The sequence below is a fragment of the Clarias gariepinus genome, chromosome 5, assembly GCF_024256425.1.
Source record: "Clarias gariepinus isolate MV-2021 ecotype Netherlands chromosome 5, CGAR_prim_01v2, whole genome shotgun sequence".
NCBI lineage: Eukaryota > Metazoa > Chordata > Actinopteri > Siluriformes > Clariidae > Clarias > Clarias gariepinus.
Window position 1 is genome coordinate 14,347,970 of NC_071104.1, and position 24,415 is coordinate 14,372,384.

A 24,415-nucleotide genomic window follows, 5' to 3' on the forward strand; every position below is an offset into this window, starting at 1 on the left:
ATTTTATACTGACTTTAAACTCCACCCTTTGTGACTCACCACAGAGTGCATACTGGTTCTACAATCACATAACCTAGATTTACCTGCATTTAATTATCGCCAGTTAATTTTATGTCTCAGCTATATTTTGTATACTTCTTGTTTCTTGGTTTGATTTAGTGATTGGTTGGTTTTCATATTTTGCTTTAGTTTTCAGGCTATGTAGGATTTTTTTCCCTGTACAGCATATGGCAGCCTTTAATCAGATCTATGCCACATTTATTTGATTTCTGAAAAGAGGTTCCAACTCCCCTGTATAGAGATACTGAAAATTTCATATCTAACCCTAAGCCAACACATCTGATGAAAATATGAATTAAATCTTTAACCATCTGAATTGGGAAAATTAAATACGAAACTTTAAATAATTTCTCTAGAAACAAAAGCAAACAAATAACAAATTAATAAATCGTAGTTGTATTTTTGTAATAACTTAGAAATATGGTGAGATCTAAAGTTAAAAAGAAGCAAACCATTAATTTATGGGTGTCTCAGCAACAACTCCACCACAGTAAAAGGAAGAGCCTGAGGGGGAAAATGTTCTGTTACTGTAGGTAGTATTGAATGTTCATGTTGTTTAGACCTCTTCAAGCCTGTACATGCAGTAGACAGCGAGTGAATACCAAATCTTAGCAAGTGTTCACCACTTACTCACTCATTCATCGTCTATACCGCATTATCCTGTACTCAGGATCACAGGTTGCCTGGAGCCTATTCCAGGAGTCTTAGGGCATCAGACCCTGCAAGGGTCTGCAGTTGGTAATTGTAGAACCTGCTGAAAAGTTTAACTTAGATTTTCACTTCTGTCCCGCCTTTAACGTCAGATAGAAACGTATAATTCCAAGGGAACAATGTACTGTAAATAGATGTCACAGGTGTACGTTTTATAGCCATGTATTGGTTATTTAGTTATTTCACATTAGACTTTACAAATTTGAGATTTTTAAAACTTAAGCACTATGGCATGAAGATAAATTATTGAGTAAATTAATGATGAATAAATGCATTTTCTGTAGATTGACAGTAGACTGTAGATTAATAGTTTGAACTAATTAACCGAAGTGTCACTGTCAGGTTGCAGGTAACTTTTACTTTCATTTCATCAGAACTTTACTTAGGCAGTGTGGCTGTCGTTCAGTCATGAGCAATCATCAGAAGCTATGATATAGGTGTCTAACGCCTAGAAGCAGTATATGTGCAAAGCATATCCGTATCCTAATCCATTTAAAGCTTATTTATTCTTTTCACAGAGCAGTCAGCAGGTATATGGTACAAAATTAGGTAAAAAATGACCCATAAAACTGGTCACCCTGTAACTCTCCTCACATCATTCAGGGTCAGCTGTTTCTCTTTCAACCTAATAAAAACCTGATGCAGCCTCTCACTGTATTGCTGCATGTTCTTGCTATACACTAATGTTGTCTCTCCCCATCACACCACTCCAGCAGCAGAAAAGACCACTGGAAGTGCTTAGGTACCAATTACACTCAAGGGCAGGCGATAAAACATGTACCTTGTAAATTGGGTGATCAGGAATATGCTTAAACTTTGCTTAAACTATGCTTTAACTTTATAAACAACTAAACCTGCAAGCATCACAAGGCTCTGGTCTACTGACCACAAATTAATATAATCTTTGCATGCTTTGAGACAAATGAGACATGAAGAAAGGCAACTTTATTTTCTAAGAACATTTTAAAAAGCTGCTTGTGTCTTCCTATTACTATTCCATAGAAAGAGTACCAAGAGCTTGCATTACAGACTCAAATACTAAAACTTCAGCAGCTAATAAGACACTGGTGTTGTTGGTCTTTCGGCTGCTCTCGGCAATGGGTTGGCATAGCGAAATACCCAGTCCGCACTACAACTTGGCACAGGTTTTACGCCGGATGCTCTTCCTGACGCAACCCTCCCATTTTTTATCCGGGCTTGGGACAGCAGCTGGGACAAGACACTGCTCCAGGCATATTCAGACATTTCATAGGAGAATATTATTAGATTACACTGGATATAAAGAACCAGAACCTTTTTGATGGACAAAATATACCCTGCAAACCATTTCTTTGCTCTGTTGCTTTCTGGTAGAATCTATTCTACACTACATTATTAATTTCTTTGATTTCCGTAGAGCACTGCACCCTTTCATACAAACATTCCGCCTATATCCTCAGCTCAAGAACAAAGTATTGTTCATGGACCTCTACATAATCTTCTATAACTGTGTGTTTACAATATTCATAATTATCTTTTTATCTGTCTTAAACGAGATGTACAATATGCATAGACTATATTTTTGGTTCTGCTTTGTCAGCGCTGCCTTTAAATAAATGATTTCAGAACTATTTTATAATGTACCAAATATGCACTTATGTCAGTGATATTCTGACTTTTTGTGGATTATCTTGTGTTTGTTTGCTGTATAGGGTTAACCTCAACTGAATATGAGAGAGGATAGACTGAAGTCTGCTAATAAAATGATTTATTAAAGTAATGTAATTATGTAATAATTAAGTAATTATTAAGTAATGTAAAAAAACACAGACACCATTGTGTATAAAAAATTTATTGAATTATGCATTTTCATTGTAACATTGTTTTTATGTGAAATCATAGCATGGTTGAATAAAATATTACATAAATAATAAACAAAATGCTGAAATTGTAATATACTGCAGATAGTTTATTTAGGTCCTACAGATACCTAGGCATATTCTATGTCATTCATTATTCATTCTCCAGGTCATGCACTAAACACGACTGCTTCTCCTTAAGGACAGCATAGAACTCTGCTTTTGCAGTTTTTCCTGCTGAATGGAGAAATTCGTACAATTTTCTCATTTTGTGCTGGTTTGTATTTTCTGCCCCGATTTCGCTGTACATTTCGTCTGAGATGATTTCTTTGGTTTTTAGAGTGTCTGCTATTTCCATTACTGATGAAGCTCTCTGTATGAGCTTATCACTGTGTTTATCTAGAAATTCAGCACCTAAAAAACAGATTAGCATAAATTATAACAATGTTTACTGCTTGACTCTTCTCATCAAGTTCATTATAAATATATTTATTTTGTCAAATCAAATGAATTCCAAATTATATTAAAATTATAACAATGTTTACTGCTGGACTCTTCTCATCAAGTTCATTATAAATATATTTATTTTGTCAAATCAAATGAATTCCAAATAAACAAAAATGTAAACAATATTTAAATCGTTTAATAAAATATTTATAAGGGTTTCAAGGTGTATAATAAATAAGAAAACTGCAGGGACAGAACTCATTTCACATTTTTAAAATTTGATAATCCTAATCAAAAACTAAATTCCAACTGAAATGTTCTAATGCACATTTTGCTTTCCTGGAAGAGATCATATAAACAAGTATTTAAAATAAATTTAAAGCAAATTTCAGACAAAAAGTCTTACCTTCAATAAATTCAGATGCATCTGCTTCTCTCTTATCAGCTGAGATAATAAGACAGAAAACAAGATTCAGTGCTTTGATACTGTTATCTTAACTAATATTACAGTGAACTCATCATTTCAGTACTACATGTTTGCAAGCATCACAGGACTTATAAATCAGTGGGGTAGGTCACTCTGAACTTTAAAGTATGAAGTTTTGGATTTGCTATGATAGACTGAAAGATACACTAATGGTTTCTTTAAAATTAGAATACAAAAACGAACTCTTGGCTACCTGTAAGAATAACATGACGAGGCTCCCACACCTCCTTGTCAGTTTCATCCAAAAGACCCAATGTGAGGTCTTCAACCTCTGTATTAAGGATCACCTCAAATGTGGGGTGATAGTTAGGGCCAAAGTCACAGCCAAATGTTTCAACCTAAGAAAAACAAATACACAGAATACAATTCCGTGTATCAAGAAATACATACATATACAATTGCTTGTACTGTATTAAAAAATGTTATTTCTATGCATATGAAACTGTGGTTTACCTTTGGCTGGGATACATAAGGCTTACAGAGTGGTTTGTATTTTTTACCAGGGATCAGTTGACATATGGAGCTGCATGGAATATATGTGTTTCCCTGATGTTGCTGCTGCACCTTAATGGGAATAAAGAATATTGGAAAACAAATAATAATGTTTAAAATCTTACATGTATGAACAACTAGGATAAAATATTAAAATGCTAATGTAAATAAACCAATTAGAGTAGCTTAAGAGAATACCTGTTTAACTGACACATTTCCTGGCAACAAGTGAATGTGCAGTTTTCTCTTCCTTTGTGTTCCAATATTTTCTTTGTAGAAGAGAAGGACTTGGGCATTGATGGGTTCTTTAAAAAACCATTTTCTTAACAAGCCAAATATGGAGAGACCAGGGACTTCTAAGATCACATGTGTGTTTGTTATTTTTAGGGGCTGAAGGATCTCCACATTATCATCAGTAATATGTGCCACAGCAAGTTCTATCTGATTGTTTTCTGGAATATACACAATGGTGCCAGAAGTGAAAGGCATGATCCAAAATCTAGCAGACAAACCCAAATATCCATATGCAAGTTTTTTTTTTTTGCTATTATTATAGTATACATTGTCATTACATATACTGATAAGCAAAAACATTATAAACACTAACCAAAAAATTAAATAAAAACATAAAGTGTGGATGTATTAGATGACAAGCACGCAGTCAGTTTTCATGTTCAACAAAATTAATAGGAAGGAAATTATAGGGTACAGTACAAAGTGACAATGGTCAAATCAGTATGGCCAGATGACTATGTCAGAGGATCTTTATAGACAATTCACAATTACACAATGTTCAGGAATGGTTTGAAGAACATGGTGCTGCCAAGGCCTCCAAATTCCCGAAATTTTATGATTCAGGATTCATGAGATCCTGGAACAAGGAGTTTAACATGTGGCTATTTCACCTCATACTGTAGCTTATGAAATGTTTAGGGATCTGTTGCTTATGTCTTGGTGCCAAATGAAATACAGTAAAACTTATTCAGAGATCTTTTAATGTCTAGACCTCAGTGTTTTCGCTCACTGGCATATTTTATGGCATTGTTGGTTGAATAAAGAACATGTGTATATATGATTTTTAAATATTAAACCCTGTTTGTTAGTTTGTTTGTTTGGTTTTTAAAAAGCTTTTCAGCATTAAATGTTTAACGCATGTGCAAATTAGGTTTCAGTTAGATTTCTGTGACACATACATCTCAAGTTATTTCTCACGCATCACGAAACAAATTTTTAATAGTTTCACTTTATTTATATCATGGTAACACAAAATAATCTTACCAGTATGTATCTCACAGTGTGGGAGGTGCAAATAAAGAATTGAATCTTCAATGCATGTGATGTTGTACAGGGGTCCTGCAGGCTGGAACTGGCCCATGCCCTGCAACTGACTCTTATCCCAGGACACAAATGTATATAGCACTTTCCCACTCCCTTTCATCTCAAAGACAAGGTTGGTCAATTTACAGTAAAACCGACCAGCATGAGAACACAAAAAACTGCAGAGCAAAATACATAAAAGAGACTGATTAAAATAAAACTCTGTCTTAATTTGGCAATATTACCAAAAAAATAACAATAAATCAAGGTACTGTATAGTTAAAAGTGTTGTGAGCATAAGCCGGCGGCACCTGTATGCACCACTGTCAGCACTGTATTTAACTGATTCAGGAAGGAGTACATCTGTGACTGCTGAGACCTGCTGAACAGATGAAACATACAAATATATTATTAATAAGAAAACAGAAGCACAAAGAACACAAGTAAAAATGTGTTTGTTGTAAGGAGTCAGTAAATCTAAACATGTGGGGACCTATAGTTTATATAAGACTTATATTACAGTGCAGTTGAGGCCAAAAATATCCATTCTCCTATAAAGGCTAAAGATAGTCAAACTTTTTAAAATGTCAATGTCCAGAGTTTACATGAACTTTGCTAGTATTTGATGGGTTTGCCCTTGAAAGTGCTTGAATTTGACCCCATCAAAAAGCTTCCCATAAGATGTCTCATTCCTTTTGACAGAGGTGGTATACCTCAGTTACATCTATGGGCCCTTTGCTCAGACACATAATTTCAATTCAGTCTACAAATGTCCTTAGGATCAATAACTGGAAAGTTTTAACTTTCTGCCTTGAGAAGTTGCTTCAGTCTTTTTCTGATAATGATGGTATATATTCTTAAAAGTGTCTTTTTCCGTACTCCACAACATGATGCTGACCACTCCATGCTTCTCTACAATGGGGGTATTATTTGTTTGAAGTTTTATTGTTTCTAAAAATCCCTAAGTCTCCTAAAATTCTAAAATGGTAAATAAAAATTTGTCTATTACCTATTTTCAGTTGATGTCTGTGGTGAAAGCAAAGATACACCAATAAAACTATCTTTAGCCTAAGTGCATGTAAACTTTTGGGCTCAACTAACAGTAACATGAACATTATAAATCTAACAAGTAATATTATTTAATGATTAATATTTAATATATTATTTAACAGGTAATGTTATTTAATAATTAATGTTATTCAATTTTATATTTAAACTTGGGAAATTGTGTGTCCTCAGTGTCATCATGAACAATTCTTACATGGCTGGTGTGTGTGGGCTGAGTAGATGTTGAGCATTTGTCATCTTCTTCACTCCCTATAAAAGTTCATATGCAAAGAAATCAGAGCACATAAACATAATTACCCTGAGTTTTGGTTTTTCACATTTTATCCTTAATATATGGATGGGTTTGCCATATGAAGATATATATATATATATATATATATATATATATATATATATATATATATATATATATATATATATATAATCTTCTTTTTTGCCCTTTGGGTGTTCCTTTTTAGGGGTTTCCACGGCAAATCATCTGCCTCCATCTAACCCTATTCTATGCATCATGTCCTCTCTCACTGCATCCATAAATCTCCTCTTTGGTCTTCCTCTAGACCTCCTGCCTGTCAGCATCCTTCTACCGATATAATCACAATCTCTCCTCTATGGTATGAAATCATATTGCTGCTTACAAATGTTCACCTCTGCCCTTAACCTAGCTTCCACTATTCCATCCCACAGCTTCATTGTATGGCTCATCAGCTTTATTCCTGTGTAGTTGCCACATTTCTGCACATCACCCTGTTCTTAAAAATCGGCACCAATACACTTTTCCTCCATTCCTTCGGAATCCTCTCACTCTCTAAGATTTCATTAAACAAACTAGTCAGAAACTCTACTGCCACCTCTCCTAAGCACTTCCATACCTCCACAGGTATGTCATCAGGACCAAAAGCCTTTCCACTCTTCAACCTCTTCAATGCCCTTTTCACCTTACTTTTACTAATATTTGCTACTTTCTGCTCTACAACAGTCACCTCTTCTACGCTTTGTTCTCTTTCGTTTTCCTCATTCATCAACTCTTTGAAGTACTCCTTCCATCTTCCCATCACCCTCCTGGCATCTTGCAGTACATTTCCATCTCTATTTTTAATCACTCTAACATTCTGCACATCATATCCATCTCTATCTCTCTGCCTTGCCAACCTGTACAGATCCACCTCTCCCTCCTTACTGTCCAGCTTAGCATACAAGTCCTCATATGCTCTGTGTTTGGCCTTTGCCACCTCTACCTTCACTTTCTGCTGCATATCCCTGTACTCAAGTCTACTCTCTTCAGTCCTCTCAGCGTCTCACTTCTTCTTAGCCAGCCTCTTTCCCCTCATATACTCCTAGACTTCCTCGTTCCACCACCAAGTCTCCTTGTCCACTTTTCCCTTACCTGATGATACACCAAGTACTGTACCCTCCTACCTGTCTCCCTGATCACATTGGCTGTAGTTGTCCAGTCAACTGAAAGCACCACCTGACCACCCATAGCCTGTCTTAACTCCTCCCTGAAGACTACACAACATTCTTCCTTTTTCAACTTCAACCACTTTGTCCTCTGCTCTGCTATTGTCCTCTTCACCATCCTCACCAACAGGGTAATTTTACATACCACCATTCTGTGTTTTCTGGATACACTCTCCCCTACCAACACTTTGCAATGACTGATCTCTTTCAGACACAAATGTAGTCCACCTGAATGCTTCTGTCTCCACTCTTATATGTCACCCTTTGTTCCTGCCTCTTCTGGAAGAAAGTATTTACTACTGCTATTTCCATTCACTTTGCAAAGTCCACCACCATCTGTCCTTCCACATTCCTGTCCTGAAGACCAAACCTGCTTATCACATTTTCATCACCTCTGTTCCCTTCCCCAACATGTCCATTGAAGTCTGCATCAATCACCACTCTCTTACCTCTGGGGATGCTCTGCATCACTTGATCTAACTCACTCCAGAATTTCTCCTTCTCTTCTAACTCACATCCTACCTGTGGAGCATAACCCCTAACAACATTGAACATCACCCCTTCAATTTCCAGCTTTAGACTCATCACCCTATCCGATACTCTCTCTTTACCTCTAGAGCATTCCTTACAAACTCCTCTTTCAAAATAACTCCTACTCCATTTATTTTCCTATCCACACCATGATAAAACAACCTGAACCCTGCTCCTAAGCTTATAGCCTTGCTACCTTTCCACCTAGTCTCCTGGACGCATATGCATATTCAGAGAGAGAAAGAGAGAGAAAGAGAGAGAGAGAGAGAGAGAGAGAGATAGAGAGAGAAAGAGGGAGAAAGAACACACATCTTGAACAAAGTCTTGGCCCCATCTCTTCAAGCAGCCATTTAGGACATTTAGAAAATCTTAAGGTAGATCCCAAGTATAACTTACAGCTGGTAACTTCAAACAAATAATGTCTCAAAGAACCAACCAAGTGGTAAATGTGCCTCCTGCTGATTAAATTCTTTTCCTTTATTCTTGGTCTCTGTAGGGGAGATCACATCTATAACCTGAGTCAGAATCTCATCGGTGACCTGTTCACGGTCCAGAGCTGGGAAGAAGGTGACCAGGAGATGTGCCAATCTTTCTTTGAGTTCTTTTACCTTGAGGCTAAAAGAAAAGAAACTATGAGTCACTACAAATAAGTTATCATGTTGCAATTCAGGAATTCAGGTGAGACTAATGCTCCTGTCTCACCTGCCAGGTAATGAGCAGTATGTTATATGCAGTACATTATATTAACAAAACTAATTGTATCATCATATAAAATATTACACTCATCATGTTTGAAATTTAAACTGGATTTCAATAACAGGGGTCTTACTGTGATTGTGATTACATGTTATAATATCTGTGTACTTTTTCGCACCCTGATTTGTCCTCTGTTTCATGCCTCCATATTTGAAATTGTGAATCGTTTCCTCCTAGTTTAGATGCTTCTGTTAAAGGTGCTGCATCTTTTACACTGAGCTCCACATTTTCACTTTTTGTCTTTATTTCCTCCAAATCTTTTCCCATGTTCTCATAGCAGTCTGATAACATGCCATTATATTTTAGACTGTCAATCATTGTGTCCACTCCCTTTGTGCATGGAGTAAATGACAATATAAGAATAGTCAATATAGTAATAGAAAACTTGACATACTTATTGCACTGTTATAAATTTAATTTAGTTATTGCATTTGACAAGGTTTTATATTTATAAGTAAAGGCTTTACCACAGCACAAAATGCAGGCGATTTAGACACTCACCTCTTTCTTTAATTCTTTTCTGAGCTTTATAAGCTTATCTTGGAGATGCCCTATTGCCTCTAAGACTTGCCAATACTTAATTTTGTAGTTCTTCTTGTCATCACAACCGAAATGGGAAATATCGCTCTCCTCCTTCTTCACCATGCTCCTGTCAATCACATCATCAACCTCAACCTTTAATTATATTTTAATGTCTTTTCATTCTGTTTCACCAGCATCAGTAGCATGGCTGAACATACAGTACAAGGTAAACATGTTAATAAATCTGCTAAGTTGTCATCATACCCTTTTCCTCTAACTTTCTTCTTTCCTAGGTTCTCATTACCCAAATCCAGAGACTTCTTTCTGAAATAAAGGTAAAATGAAATCATTTAGTTTTGATAATGGCGTGCTATTGTGAAGGAAGATGACACAGAAGGAGTGACATTACCTTTTATGTGTAGCAGTAGAAGTCTTTTGAGAGAAATATAAATTAACAAACAAACAAACAAAAACAATATATGAATAAAAGATAAAGGCAAGAAACAATTTACACAATGACAATGTTTACCTGTATTTACATATTTATGGTCTAGCTAACATAGGAACAACACACTGTTTAAAAATGCTAATACTTATGTGCTTTTCTCAACACAGAAACATCCCACTCATTCAGAGTTTCAGTTCACTGCACATCACCACAACATTAATAAGAATGACAACTGACCTATTAACTGACCAATGAGAGCTGACTTAATAGAGAAAATGAATTCTAAGGCTCATATTATAAAATCAATGCACAGCAACCCACACAACAACCCCAATGATTAGTATCGAAATTAAAGCATTGCATATATTATCTAATAGTTTAAAGTAATAAGCATACCCTTCTCAAACATTTAAATAAATACAATAGCTAAATATAATTGAGACCTAAAGCTCATTATTTTGTTTCACATAACAAAAAAAGCTATGAATAGCTCTGGAATCACATAACACATACTGTACATCGTTCAGCCATACAGTAACATTTAAAGCACTGAGAGGTGAAGTGGATAACATTGATTATCACCTTATACAGTGGAGAAAAAGATTAATTGATCTCCTGCAGATTTTTTAAGTTTGCCCCCTTACAAAGAAATGAGGGGGCTATAGTTTTATTTTAGAAGATAAAGACAACATTTCCATCAAAATAAAAAGCATGGCCATATTCATGGGCCACTCAATGCAGCAAAATCAGCTTGTGTCTTTACAGAGAAACAGCCCCAAGGCATGATGATTCCAAATTATGTAAAACTAAAATAACTTTTTTATTTGTACCTACAGTACAACCATACACAGTAAGATATGCAGTGAAATTTATTGAAATGCTTACACTTATGTTTGTAACCTAAAAGGAAAGGTGAGAATAAGAATATAAAAAGAGGCAAATCCCACCAGAAAAGAATGTAAATTCTAAAATCTTAACTTAAAAGTATAAACTGTTTAAATACACAGTATAAATTAAAGAGTCAAGTTAATTCCAAAATGCTCAATCGGCACTTTCTCCCAATCTTTTTCTATTCATTGGAAAAATTCATACGGGCCTGTACATGTGCCTTCTTGAGAAGTCCTTGCAGCGCTAAAGGATTTCAATCCGTGTATTCCATTGGTAACGTATTGTGTTACCAGTATTTTGTTTAGTGACTGTGAGACCAACTGCTTTGAGATCATTCACAATCTCCCTGAGTGTGGTTCAAGGCTGATCCTTCACTTTTTTTTATGATTATCTTTACCCCATGAGGTGAAATCTTGCATGGAGCTCCAGACCGAGGCTGATTGTAGAACACTTTTTTAAAATGAATCTGCATACCACATAAGCACATAACCAGTTTGTGGAAACTAGAATTATTGTTGGTTGGTAGGGGATCAAATATTTATTTTTTCTCAATGAAATGCAAATTGATTTATAACATTTATATAATGTGTTTTTTTATGATTTTTTTTATTGATATTCTGGTTCAACATTTTAAATAAACCTATGATAAAAATTATAGACCCTTTATTTCTTAGAAGTAGGCAAAATTACAAATCAATTTTTTCCCCCACTGTATTGACACCTGTTATGGAGTGGGACATAGTAGGCCATAAATGAACACTTAGTTCTCTTAGAAAAATTGACAAATCTAAGCATGGAAGGCTAATTAATTCACATCAGAAGCAAAGGATAGCTGGTTTGCTCAACAAGTTATTTCTTTGTATTATAGGAAGGTATCAAAACACAGTGCATCACAACACAGTGCATCACAAGCTGTTGTGTATGGGGCTGCGTACCACAAACCCCTGTCACCTGTTAAAGTTCTTACAATTGGCATGTAAACATCAGAACCATTTTTTTTTGTGACACAAGAATTACCTACACAATATTAGGCAGGTGATTTTACTGTTATGGCTGATCAGTATGAAACATCCAGAGTCACTCTTTTTTGCTTCAAACGGTTTATGGAAAAAGGGAATAAAACATTACACCAATCTAATAGAGCTTGTTAGAACATTATGACATCACCTGCTGGCTGTTCTTCTGTTTCAGCTTCAAGTGTTGCTCACTGTTTAAAAACATCCATCACATTTATCACATTACATTTAAAACATCAATCATAATGATATACTGACAGGTCTATAAATATAATCACAGTCTATAGGATTTAAAATAAAAAATAAGTTTAAGGTGCACATTTTTAGGGTAAATTTGAGAATGTTTGCATCCGAATCTGGTAAATAGTGTAGAAGCTGTGTTAAACTGTATTCATTTTGCTGAAGCCTTCTTTTTATTGTATTGTAAACGAATGTTTTTTTTTTGTATTGTAAAGGAATCTGTTGTAAAGGAATGTTTTTTATTCTCCAGGGAGCAAACAATTCTGCCATACACTATAGTGGGGCAAAAAAAAGTATTTAGTCAGCCACCAATTGTGCACATTCTCCCACTCCTGTTTTTTTCATCGTAGTACTGTATGAGAGACAAAATAAGAAAAAAAATCCAGAAAATCACATTGTAGGATTTTTTTTCATTATTTATTTGCAAATTATGGTGAAAAATAAGTATTTGGTCAATAACAAAATTTTATCTCAATACTTTGTTATATATCCTTGGCAATGACAGAGGTCAAACGTTTTCTGTAAGTCTTCACAAGGTTTTCACACACTGTTGCTGGTATTTTGGCCCATTCCTCCATGCAGATCTCTTCTAGAGCAGTGATGTTTAGGGGCTTCTGCTGGGCAATAAAGACTTTCAACTCTTTCCAAAGATTTTCTATGGGATTGAGATCTGGAGACTGTCTAGGCCACTCCAGGACCTTGAAATCCTTCGTTACCGGGACAGAGTGTTTGGGATCATTGTCATGATGAAAGACCCAGCCACGTTTCATCTTTAATGCCCTTGCTGAAGAAATACTACTACTACTACGACTACTACTACTACTACTAATAATAATAATGATAATAATAAATTTATTTTATATAGTCTTTTTAGAAACTCAAGGTCGTTTTACAATAACAAAAAAATGTTTATGCATAGCAAGAGACAACTGAAAACAACAAAAACAGAATACAAATAAACATGAAATCAATAGCAAACTTTCAATTATACGTTCAAAGATCCGGAAAACAGGAGTAGAAAACATATGTTTTAAGGTGGGTTTTGAAATCCTGCAGTGAAGAAAGATCACGGATGGGTTTGGGAATAGAATTCCAGAGTGTAGGGGCAGAAATGCTAAATGCTAATCTAAAGTGAGAAATTGACAGTAGACCATTGTCTTCAAATCAGAGTGTGTGAACTGAGGAATAAGTATGGTAGCCAATGAAGTCTGTGTAGGATAGGAGTGATGTGTAAGGATTTCTTTAAATAAGTGAGGACCCTAGCAGCAGAGTTCTGGATGTATTGAAGCTTATTTAATGTTGTGTTTGGTAGACCATAAAAAAGAGAATTACAGTAGTCAAGTTGAGAAGTAATGAAAGCGTGAAACAGTGTCTCAGTCTTCTTAATGTCTAAGAGGGGACGCAAATGAGCTATGTAGCAGAAAATGTCATCTGCATAGCAGTGGAAATTAAAACCATGATGGTGGATGATTTTACCTAGAGGAAGCATGTAGATGATGAACAGTAGAGAGCCAAGAACAGAACCCTAAGAAACACCATCAGAGACAGGAGCAGTAGAGGATATACCCTGGTGAATAGTAATATAATGTTGATGTTTAGACAGATAAGAAGTGAACCAAGCTAAGGCAGTTCCAGAAATAAAAAGAGCAGAGAGTCATGAAATGAGACGAGACAGTATCAAATGCAGAAGAAAGATCTAAAAGAATCAAAATGCTAGCAGAGCCAGAATCAGCGGACATAAGGTGGTCATTGACAACCTTAAGAAGTGTTGTCTCGGTGCTGTGGTGAGAGTAAACCCGGATTGAAAACATTTATACAGATTATGAGATGACAAATATGACTGTAGTTGAACAGCATCAACTTTTTCAAGTATTTTTAAAAGTAGCGGAAGATTTGAAATTGGTCGGTAGTTGGCCATATCAGAAGGGTCAAGGCCGGGTTTCTTTAAGACTGGTATGACAACTACAGTTTTTAATTCAAGAGGAACAACATCAGTGCTCAAGATTTTAGAAACAAAAAGTGAAATAGGCAGTGAAGAAACAGGTGCAGAGTATTTGAGCAAAGATGTAGAGGCAGGATCAAAATGACAGAAAGAAGGATTGGCTTTACTGAGTAACTCAGAAATAAAAGCATGCGTTGGAGGATCTAAATCAGTAAGAGTACCAGTTGCAAAGTCGGTAGGAAAGTTATTTAATTGGATAGGGGAGTACACTGTTAAAAAGAAAGAATATAAAATTAATTTTATTTTAAAAGTAATGTAAGAATGACTCTCAGAGGTCTACAGAGTTGGTCGTAACAGGGGCAGGAGGGCTAGTGAGTTTGTTAACTACAAAAAAACAGTGTTTTAGGACGGGAAGCTGCATTTGTGATGAGTGCAGAATAATAGCTGGAGCGTGCAGTATTTAAAGCCATTTTATATAGCTAAATATGATCCTAGTATGCAATAAGATGCACGGTCAAGCCAGTTTTCCTGTAAAGGCATTCCAGGCGACGACCAGTAGTTTTTAACTTGCAAAGTGAGGGGGTAAACCAGGGTGATGTTTGTGTAGAAGGTACAATTCTGCATTTGAGGGGGGGGTGTATATTAATGGCAGTAGTAATTTGGCAAGAATATTAAGAGCTAAGCTGTGTTCAGTAATATCTGAAAGATGTGCCTGTACAGAATCAGTAAACAGTGAATGATCAACAGATTTTATTTTTTTTAGAAAAGTAATGGTTAATTTTACCCTAAGGCAGGGGAGAGGCATTTCACAACTGAATTAGGTGAGAAGGTAATCAGAAAGTCCAATCTGAGATCCATACACAGAAATTGCGTAAACCAGTAGTACAAATCAAATCCAGTGTGTGACCTTTTAGATGTGTAGGAAAGTGAATGTGCTGTACAAGATTCAAAAACTGACATAAGTTCTCGGGGCACAATCCATATTAACATGTACTGTATGTTGAAATCACCAAATAAGATAACAGAAGAAGACATCGCACAAGTAAGGGTTAATAGTTCAAGCAGTTCAGTGAAAAAATTTGACATTAATTTAGGTGGACAATACAAGAGAATTGCAATCATAGAGAATGTACCGAAGATTTTGAGAACTAGGTATTTAGGTTGAAGTTGCATGAAAGTCAATGGTTTTAACAGGAATGTTACTATGATAGATGGCAGCCAGACTGCCACCCCTAGATGTCAGATTTGGTTTGGCCAGGTAGCTGTAACCAGAGGGGGTGAGAAGATATTTGCAATGTTTCAGTAAGCAGCAGGAAGCCCAGGTATTTTTCAGTTAACAGTGTGGAGAGCACAGTAACCTTGTTAGTACTGTAATTGAACGACAGTTAAACAGCGCTAATGCAGGACAAAGCGCACAATCATTGCGTGTATGTAGAGCAGATAGTGACAGAGACAGTAATTAATGCAGTAGGATTGATACCACGGTGGTTGGCCGGCAGCATAGAATAGCGTATATCCGAACGGTTAGACCAAATAAAAGGAATAGACGAGAATGTCAGCGATAATAGGTAGTAGCTACCGGAACAATGAATGTAACGCAGTCGAAGAATAACCCACAGTGAAAGAACAACAGTAGAGTAATAAACAATAATTCAGCAAAGTCAGGTGTCCAGGAGAGGAGATGTAGCAATAGACAGGAAGCAGAGCGATTCAATCAGAGCTATGATCCACAGTGAAATAACAACTGTAGAGTCATAAACAATCCAGCAATCCAGTTATTTAGAAGAGGAGAGGAAACAATAGCCGGGAAGCAGAACGCGGCAAAACAAAAACATGCAAACGTTCAACAAACATACTTAAACAAAGAAAACAAAACAAAACACGACAAACATTTAAGCAAGAAGCGGCAGCAAAACGCTCACAGCTTACTCTCACCAGAACCAGGAGGAGGTTTTTTACTCCAAATCTCACAATACAAGGCCCTATTCTTTATTTCTTTTACACGGATTAGTCGTCCTGGTCCCTTTGCAGAAAAACAGCCCCAAAGCATTCGCAGTAGGTATGGTGTTCTTTGGATGGAACTCAGCATTCTTTCTCCTCCAAACACGACAAGTTGAGTTTACGACCATAGGACGTTCTCCCAATCCTCTTCTGGATCATCCAAATGCTCTCTAGCAAACTTGGACATTGGCCTGGACATGTACTGGCTTAAGCAGGAGAACATGTCTGCACTGCAGTATTTGAGTCCCTGGCGGCGCAGTGTGTTCCTGATGGTTGTCTTTGTTACTTTGGTCCCAGCTCTCTGCAGGTCATTCACTAGGTCCCCCCGTGTGGTTCTGGGATTTTTGCTCACAGTTCTTGTGATCATTTTGACCCCACTGGGTGAGATCTTGCATGGAGCCCCAGATCGAGGGAGATTATCAGTGGTCTTGTATGTCTTCCATTTTCTAATAATTGCTCCCATAGTTGATTTCTTCACACCAAGATGCTTACCTATTGCAGATTCAGTCTTCCCAGCCTGGTGCAGGTCTACAATTTTGTTTCTGGTATCCTTTGACAAGCTCTTTGGTCTTGGCCATAGTGGAGTTTGAAGTGTGACTGTTTGAGGTTGTGGACAGGTGATACTGATAACAAGTTCAAAAAGATGCCATTAATAGAGGTAATAAGTGAAGGACAGAGGATCCTATTTAAGAAGAAGTTACAGGGCTGTGAATGCCAGAAATCTTGCTTGTTTGTAGGTGACCAAATACTTATTTTACAGAGGAATTTACCAATTCATTTATTAAAAATCTTACAATGTGATTTTCTGGATTTTCTTTTCTTATTTTGTCTCTCATAGTTGAGGTATACCAATGATGAAAATTACATTCTTAAGTGGGAGAACTTGCACAATTGGTGGCTGACTATGTACTTTTTTGCCCCACTGTAGGTCCAAAGCTTACCAGCTTATATATATATATATATATATATATTTTTTTTTTTTGCTTTTATATCCAACTGCCTCTTTTTTCTCTATAGAATACAGACAATGAAACTGAAACACTAGCCAATTTAGTGTCGGATGGTTTTAAAAATGTATTAAATTTGACCAGCCTGGTGACCAATCTCCATTGATTGTACATGTGTGAAGTGTTCAGAATGCACACAACATTATGGGTGACATATCAGAGTTCAAAAGAGGACAAATTGTTGATGCGCGTCTCGCTGGCGCATCTGTGACCAAGACAGCAAGTCCTTGTGATGTATTAAGAGCCATGGTATATGGATAATGTTAGTCTACCACCAATAAGGATGAACCACATTCAACAGGAGTAACTATGGACGCAAGAGGAAACTATCTGAAAGGGATGTCCAGGTGTTAGCCAGGATTATATCCAAAAACATAAAACCACAGCTGCCCAACCCACTGCAGAATTAAATGTGCACTTCAACTCTCCTGTTTCCACCAAAACTGTTTGTTGGGAGCTCCACAGGGTCAATGTACATGGCCGGGCTGCTATACCCTAACCTTTGGTCACTCATTCCAATGCCAAACATCGGTTTCAATGGTGCCAGCAGCAAAAATCTTATGTAATCTTATGACAATGTAAAATAAGTATTGTCCTCTAATGAGTCCACTTCACTGTCTTTTCCAACACCCAGGAGAGTTATGGTGTGGAGAAGCCCAAAGAAGCGTACCACCCAGACTTTTCCACATCCAGGAGAGTTACAGTGTGGAGAAGCCCCAAAGAAGCATACCACCCAGACTGTTCCATGCCCAGGGTGAAGCATGGGGTGGATCATTGATGGTTTGGGCTGCAATATCATGGCATTCCTAGGCCCAATACTTGTGCTAGATGGGCGTGTCACTGCCAAGAACTACCGAACCATTCTGGAGAACCATGTGCACCCAATGGTTTAAACATTGTATCCTGAAGGTGGTGCTGTGTATCAGGATGATAATGCACACCAATACACACAGCAAGACTGGTAACAGAGTGGTTTGATAAACATGAAAGTGAAGTTATACATCTCCCATGGCCTGCACAATCACCAGATCTAAATATTTTTAGCCACTTTGGGGTGTTTTGAGGGAGCGACTCAGGAAACATTTTTCTCCACCAGCATCACATAGTGACCTGGCCACTATTCTGCAAGAAAAATGGTTTAAAATCCCTCTGGCCACTCTGGCAGAACTTTTATCTGTCATCCCCAAGACGAATTGATGCTGTATTGGCTGCAAATAGAGGCCCTACACCATACGAATGAATTATTGTGGTCTAAAACAAACGTTTCAGTTTTATTGTTTAATCCCTGTAAATGGCCAGCTATTACAATTTTTTGGCATTTTGGCAGTCTAATTCCTGGCACTGTGTGTGTGTGTGTGTGTGTGTGTGTGTGTGTGTGTGTGTGTGTGTGTGTGAGAGTAAGAGAGAGAGAGGGAGAATCCAGTTTTAAACTTACTCAGTATCCTGAAAAGGTTTAGTGCAGTCTGTTTTTTGTTCAATTAAATATTTAAATTCATGTGAATACTTCTCCACTTTTTTACCTACACCAATCAAGGTATTCCTGCATAGGCACAAAATATCAGCCTTAAAGCAATGTTTAACAAAATAATAATAACTTGAGACAACACTCATATTTATACTGCACTAAATTCAACCACATGTTTTAGACACTACTGTAATCATAGATCATTAGAACATGTTACTCAAACACACCTGTACTCTTCAGTACTATCAAAGTCTTGCTTGTTGTGAATTGGCGTGAGATAGTTACACTCTATCACCCCAATAACTCGCACTCCTATGCAGTTGGCCTGGTAGCAAAACATAAACACTGTAAACATCCTAAATAAAAGAGTATTGTGTTTTGTTTATTTCATAAAATTCCTATTGATCTAATATATATATATATATATATATATATATATATATATATATATTTTTTTTATTTTATTTTATTTTTTTTTGCAAGATGAAAGTCCCTTAATATAAGCAGTGTCTGTGTCTTGTTGGGCTACACATGCTCAATCACAGTTATCTAATTCACAGTCACTTTTACTCGATTTTTCACGTGACAACCACAAACGTAAATGTATTTTATTGGGATTTTATGTGATAGATCAACAAAAAGTGACATACGTAATGGTGAAGTGGAAGGAAAATAATAAACTATTTACAATTTACAAATAAAAATCTGAAGAGTGTGGTATGCATTTTTTATTCAGCATTCTTTACTCTGTAGAAATGTCCACACGTAGCCAGGTGTTTTTAATGTGAGAATTTTATTTTTTTTAGTTTTTGCCTTTCATCCACACGCAAATGCAGTTTTTGTCATTGAAAACGGAGCTTTTGGAAACCTCCGTCCAAAGTGAAAATTTTCCAAAACTTCATTTTCAGTAGTGTTGTGTAGAAAGGGGAAACTGAGATTTTGGCTTGTTGTAACGTCACCCTGTGCCGATGATGTAATTGTCTGTGTGCCAGTCTCCTTGATTTGATGTCATCTTTGTTTATAAGGATATTTTGTGCAACGGTAGTATGTAAAGTAAACAAGTGACTGTGTTAACATTGCATACTGGACTTTTTACATGCGTGTACATACACGCGCAGTTACTCACACATTATGTTAATGAATAACTAAGCTCACTGCTGCTACATACTGTACAAAACTACAAACTGTTACATGTTGTACAAAACTCTGACGACACAGACTCCGCAGACAGGACTTTAAAGGGGTCATCCAGACACATTTTTCATTAAATGTTAATATGATCTTTAGGGTCCTAATGAAAAGTTTGTAATATATTTAAATAAAAATTCTCAATGGTTGTGTAAAAAAACACTACTTTTAACTGGTAAAAACTAGCTCTGTTCTCTGCAACCTGTTTCAGTACATGCTCCTTTAAATGCTTATAATCTCTGCTGAGCCCGCCCCCCCAGTTCTGTGGGGCGTGTCTTCACAACACACGTGGGGTATAGCCACGGGAGTGTACTCCAGTGCGGGCAATGCTTTGGACTGCATTACCCACAAAGCATTGCCCACAACGCAATTCGGCAATGCTTTGTGGGAAATGCAGTCAAAACTGAAAAACGCTGGAATATAGAGTCTGAGCCTGTTTTAAATTAAAAGAATGGACATGCATCGACTCGATTTGTCCTTCTCATCACTGCATGGGCATGAATTAACGGGCTGTTACGCTGCCGCGAGCAACAACAACAAAAGCAGAGAGGCTTACTGAGAGAGATACAAACGTGATGTGTTTACTGATGTGTTTTCATGACTTCTTAATCTTTGACAGACATCGTTATAAACCATCTAACGTTACAAAGTTAAGCATAATATAGTTTTCCGACTAGTTTTACCTTAATGCATTGTTTATTATAAACGGGCGATTAGGGATTATATAGAGACGGATGTACACAGAGAAGGCTACTGTTTGGCCCCCTTGTGATTAAGAATGCTCCTAACAGCACTTAACAGGCTGTTTTGTGTTTTCATGTGGTGAAAGAAATTTTAAAATGTATGTCGTATAGACAGAATTATTTTTAAATATAAAGAAGAAAAATCTCAGTTTTACTACAGCTGTTTTATGAAGCTCTCAGAGGTGTGTTAGAGAACATTAGTGAACAAACACGCAAGGAACAAACCAGGCAGGTCAGGGATAAAGTTTTAGAGAAGTTTAAAGCAATAGAATTTATATGTTTTAAAAAAAAATGTATTTGAACAAGCTCACATAGCACTGTTCGATGCATTCTTCAAAAATTAAAAGACTATTAGTCGTGCACTTCACAAATTTGTCCTTAAGGGACAGTGGCAAGATGAAAGCAATTGTTGAAAGAAAGCCATGAGAAGCCCCATTTGCATTTTTTCCGTAAGCCATGTGGCGGACACAGCAAACATGTTGAAGAAGGTGCTTTGGTCAGATGAGGCCAAAATTTAACTTTTTGGCCTAAATGCCAAATGCTACGGTATGTGTGGCAGAAAACTAACACTGTGCATGGTGGTTGCAGCATCTACTGTAGTTGTGTTAATGCTTTCCATCAGCTGGGACAAAGAAGCTGGTCAGATTTGATGAGAAGATGGATGGAGCCTAATACAGGGCAATCTTAGAAGAAAACCTAGGTTAGGCAGGATAATGACCTTTAACATACAGACAGAGCTACAATGGAATGGTTTAAACCAAAGTCCAGATCTAATTCTAATTGAGAACCTGTGGCAAGATTTAAAAATGACTGTTCACAAATACTCTCCATCCAATTTGACTGAGCTTGAGATATTTTGCAAAATAAGGGTGGAAATGTCACACTCTAGATGTGCAAAACTGCCACACACATTTGACATATTGGGGGGGGGGGATGAATACAAATGCATGCAACACTTTTCAGATTTGTAAAAAAAAATAAAAATAATAATAATAATAATTCTTTATAATTACAGTATGTGCAACTTTAATGTCCTGGATTTAAATCTCTACCACTATGCCCTAAGGTGCTTTAGTGCAGTGGGTGTTCATTTTAGCACATGTACAACTGATATGTTAGTATTTTCACTTTTAATGTGAAGTTTGTGAAATATAAAGTAATTATACATAATAAAAGATCATTTTTAAAAATGTTTGCTCCAAAATTAAATACCTAAAAATCGAAATCACAAAACAGACCAGTGCAACAATCTAACTAATAATGGGTACAATTTATTACAGGTATAGTAGTTAGAATTTATATATATATATATATATATATATATATATATATATATATATATATATATATATATATAATTTAAATTTAGGAGGTGCTAAATAAATATTAGCAAGCATCCTCTTACCAGAATAATTTGCACTATTATTTGCTGTTAGCCTAGATAAATACAAATGGCTTCTAAATAATACATTTAGCTGTTGCATATGCACATCCTCACCATTTTGTTCCTGTATACAGATGATAAAAAAGAGCATTCATAAGCATTAATGAAACTGTATGATCCTTACCTTGCGCTGACAGGGGACACGCTCATAGGCTTTGATAAGACGGTTGTTGTGATACATCATCAATCCATAGTGCTCTTTGCTCTTTGTGTTGATTCCAATGTTGACAGTAATTTCCTTTTTCTAAAACAATGACTTAAGGATCATGGCATTTCAAATATATTAATAGTTTATTAAATAGCTTTTACTTTTGCAATAGTTACTTTTTCCATTCTGGTGCTCTAATATTTGGCACAAGGATACAAGACAAGCAGGTTTGTATGTGTACTGATAGATGTTTGACAGAGTTTCTGTGATAGCCTGAATTTCCACTTTCAGCCCTTGAAGGATAATATCCATTCTTGGGTTTAGGTACAGGATACTACAATATTCCTAAACCGAATGAAAAATAAACAGACTTAACTTCTGTTCACATTCGTTGTTAAACATAATCTAGATATGAGATGTGTTAAACTTCATCTCTAGATTTGGTGAGTAGCTGCTGCTAAACCTCAATTTAATTGAGTTCCAACATTCTCACTCCCTTGCGTATTGAATCAAGTGTGTTTCACAACCATATACTGTACAGTGCATATAAAAATACATATTCCTGTCGAAAAAAGTTTGTGAAATTGTGGGAAAAAGTTTAAGAAATTGTTTAAAGGTAAAATCTAAAAATAAGCTAATCAGCTTTAATGTAATCAACGATACAATTACATTTCAGGTTGAAAACCACATACATGTCTTTCTGTATGGCAGAACTTTCTGCCATAGCAGCAAGTGACTCCAGGAGGCTGCATCCCGAGAACCATGCACCTTAATGCTTTCTCCAGTTCCTGGTTCATGCATTTAGTTTGTCTATTGGTCTCGCGGTAAAAACCAGATGAGAGGCTGGAGGTGGCACCAATAATGCGACAAAAGGCCTTCCAGAGCCTAGGTGAGAATTGAGGTCCTCTGTCAGAAACAATGTCCAGCGGAAATCCATGAAGACGAAAAACGTGGTAAATGAGAAGCTCTGCAGTTTCTTTGGCCGACAGAAGTTTGGCTAGCAGCATGAAATGGGCTGATTTGGAGAACCGATCTACAACGGTTAAGATGCAGGTGTTATTTTCAGATGGTGGTAGTCCAATGACAAAATCAATAAAAATGTGAGACCAGGCACGATGGGGAATGGAAAGGGGTCTTAGGAATCCCTCAGGGAGGCAGCTAGTCATTTTGTTCCTTGAACAAACATCACATGTGGCTACAAGCTCCTTAATGTCTTCCTTCATTGTAGACCACTGGAACTGTTGTTGCAGGAGTAAAAGTGTGCGTGTCACCCCAGGGTGACAAGCCAAGCTAGAGCTGTGGGCTCAGTCAAGTACTTGGGGTCTCACTGATGCAGGGACGTAGAGCATCCTGGGGAAACATTACTTGGGCCTGGTTCCTGTTTGAGGGATCTCTGGACCAGGTTTTCCTGTGTGTGTGTGCTTGGAGGTGGAGAACTGCCAGGAGAGGGTGTCGGATTTGACATTTTTTGAACCTGGCTGGTATGATAGTGTGAAATGAAAGCGGGAAAAGAAAAGTGACCACCGCACCTGGCAAGAATTAAGTCTTTTGGCTGTCTTTAAACACTCAAGATTCTTGTGGTCCGTCCATACAAGCAAAAGGTGTTCTGCTCCCTCCAGGCAGTGCCTCCATTCCTCGAGAGCCAGTGGGCACTTTGGTCAGGTTGGGGATCTCCTCTTAAAAGGTGGGAAAGGTTCGCCCTTTGGTGGAACAGCGTAGGCATGACCAGAGGCAAGTGGGGCTCCAACCCAGGATCCTGTGTTTCAGCCAATCTATGTGGGGGTTATGCAACCTTATCCAGGGGAGGCCCAAGACAATGAGTGCTGAGTGTTGTGGACAGTGAGAAAAGTAATGGTCTAAATATGATTGCCTGAAAACTGTAAGGTAATGGGAAAGGTGCAATGCGTGATGCTTGAAAGGTCGGGGGGCCCGACCTTTTAGTGGACAGGCCCACTAAATGGCGCACCTAGCCACAGTAAAAGCAGGCCTGATCATCCCTCTGGCGCCGACGCTCCCCTGGCGAAATATGTGCGCAACCTATCTGCATGGGTTCAGGAAGTGACTCAGAAGTGGTAAATGTGGAAGCTGGGGTATGAAATTAACTAAAGGGCCAACTGAAGGTTTGGAGCGTGGAGGTGATCTGCCTGATCTCTTGTTGGCGAGTGCCTAGGAGGGTTCCGTGGCTCTCTAGTGCCCCT

At 37.1% G+C, this 24,415-nt stretch overlaps 1 protein-coding gene across 3 annotated transcripts in view; it reads right to left on the bottom strand.

Moving 5' to 3' along the window:
- Nucleotides 1–2,618: 2,618 nt before the first annotated feature.
- LOC128524327 (uncharacterized) overlaps nt 2,619–24,415 on the bottom strand; it is a 30,925-nt gene continuing 9,128 nt past the window's right edge. For 2 of the 3 annotated variants that reach the window (XM_053496850.1, XM_053496852.1), the window contains 18 exons: nt 22,434–22,562; nt 22,194–22,313; nt 18,922–19,019; nt 18,665–18,769; nt 12,191–12,230; nt 10,097–10,119; nt 9,952–10,011; nt 9,667–9,814; nt 9,284–9,495; nt 8,846–9,024; nt 6,614–6,669; nt 5,664–5,734; nt 5,314–5,531; nt 4,234–4,487; nt 3,997–4,107; nt 3,737–3,881; nt 3,463–3,501; nt 2,619–3,023 (listed from right to left, as the gene is read on the bottom strand). In XM_053496850.1, the coding sequence (XP_053352825.1) occupies nt 2,764–3,023; nt 3,463–3,501; nt 3,737–3,881; nt 3,997–4,107; nt 4,234–4,487; nt 5,314–5,531; nt 5,664–5,734; nt 6,614–6,669; nt 8,846–9,024; nt 9,284–9,495; nt 9,667–9,814; nt 9,952–10,011; nt 10,097–10,119; nt 12,191–12,230; nt 18,665–18,769; nt 18,922–19,019; nt 22,194–22,313; nt 22,434–22,562 (2,268 nt within the window). In that variant the 3' untranslated portion in view covers nt 2,619–2,763. The remainder of the gene's footprint in view (nt 3,024–3,462; nt 3,502–3,736; nt 3,882–3,996; nt 4,108–4,233; nt 4,488–5,313; nt 5,532–5,663; nt 5,735–6,613; nt 6,670–8,845; nt 9,025–9,283; nt 9,496–9,666; nt 9,815–9,951; nt 10,012–10,096; nt 10,120–12,190; nt 12,231–18,664; nt 18,770–18,921; nt 19,020–22,193; nt 22,314–22,433; nt 22,563–24,415) is intronic. The other variant, XM_053496853.1, reaches the window with a different exon arrangement.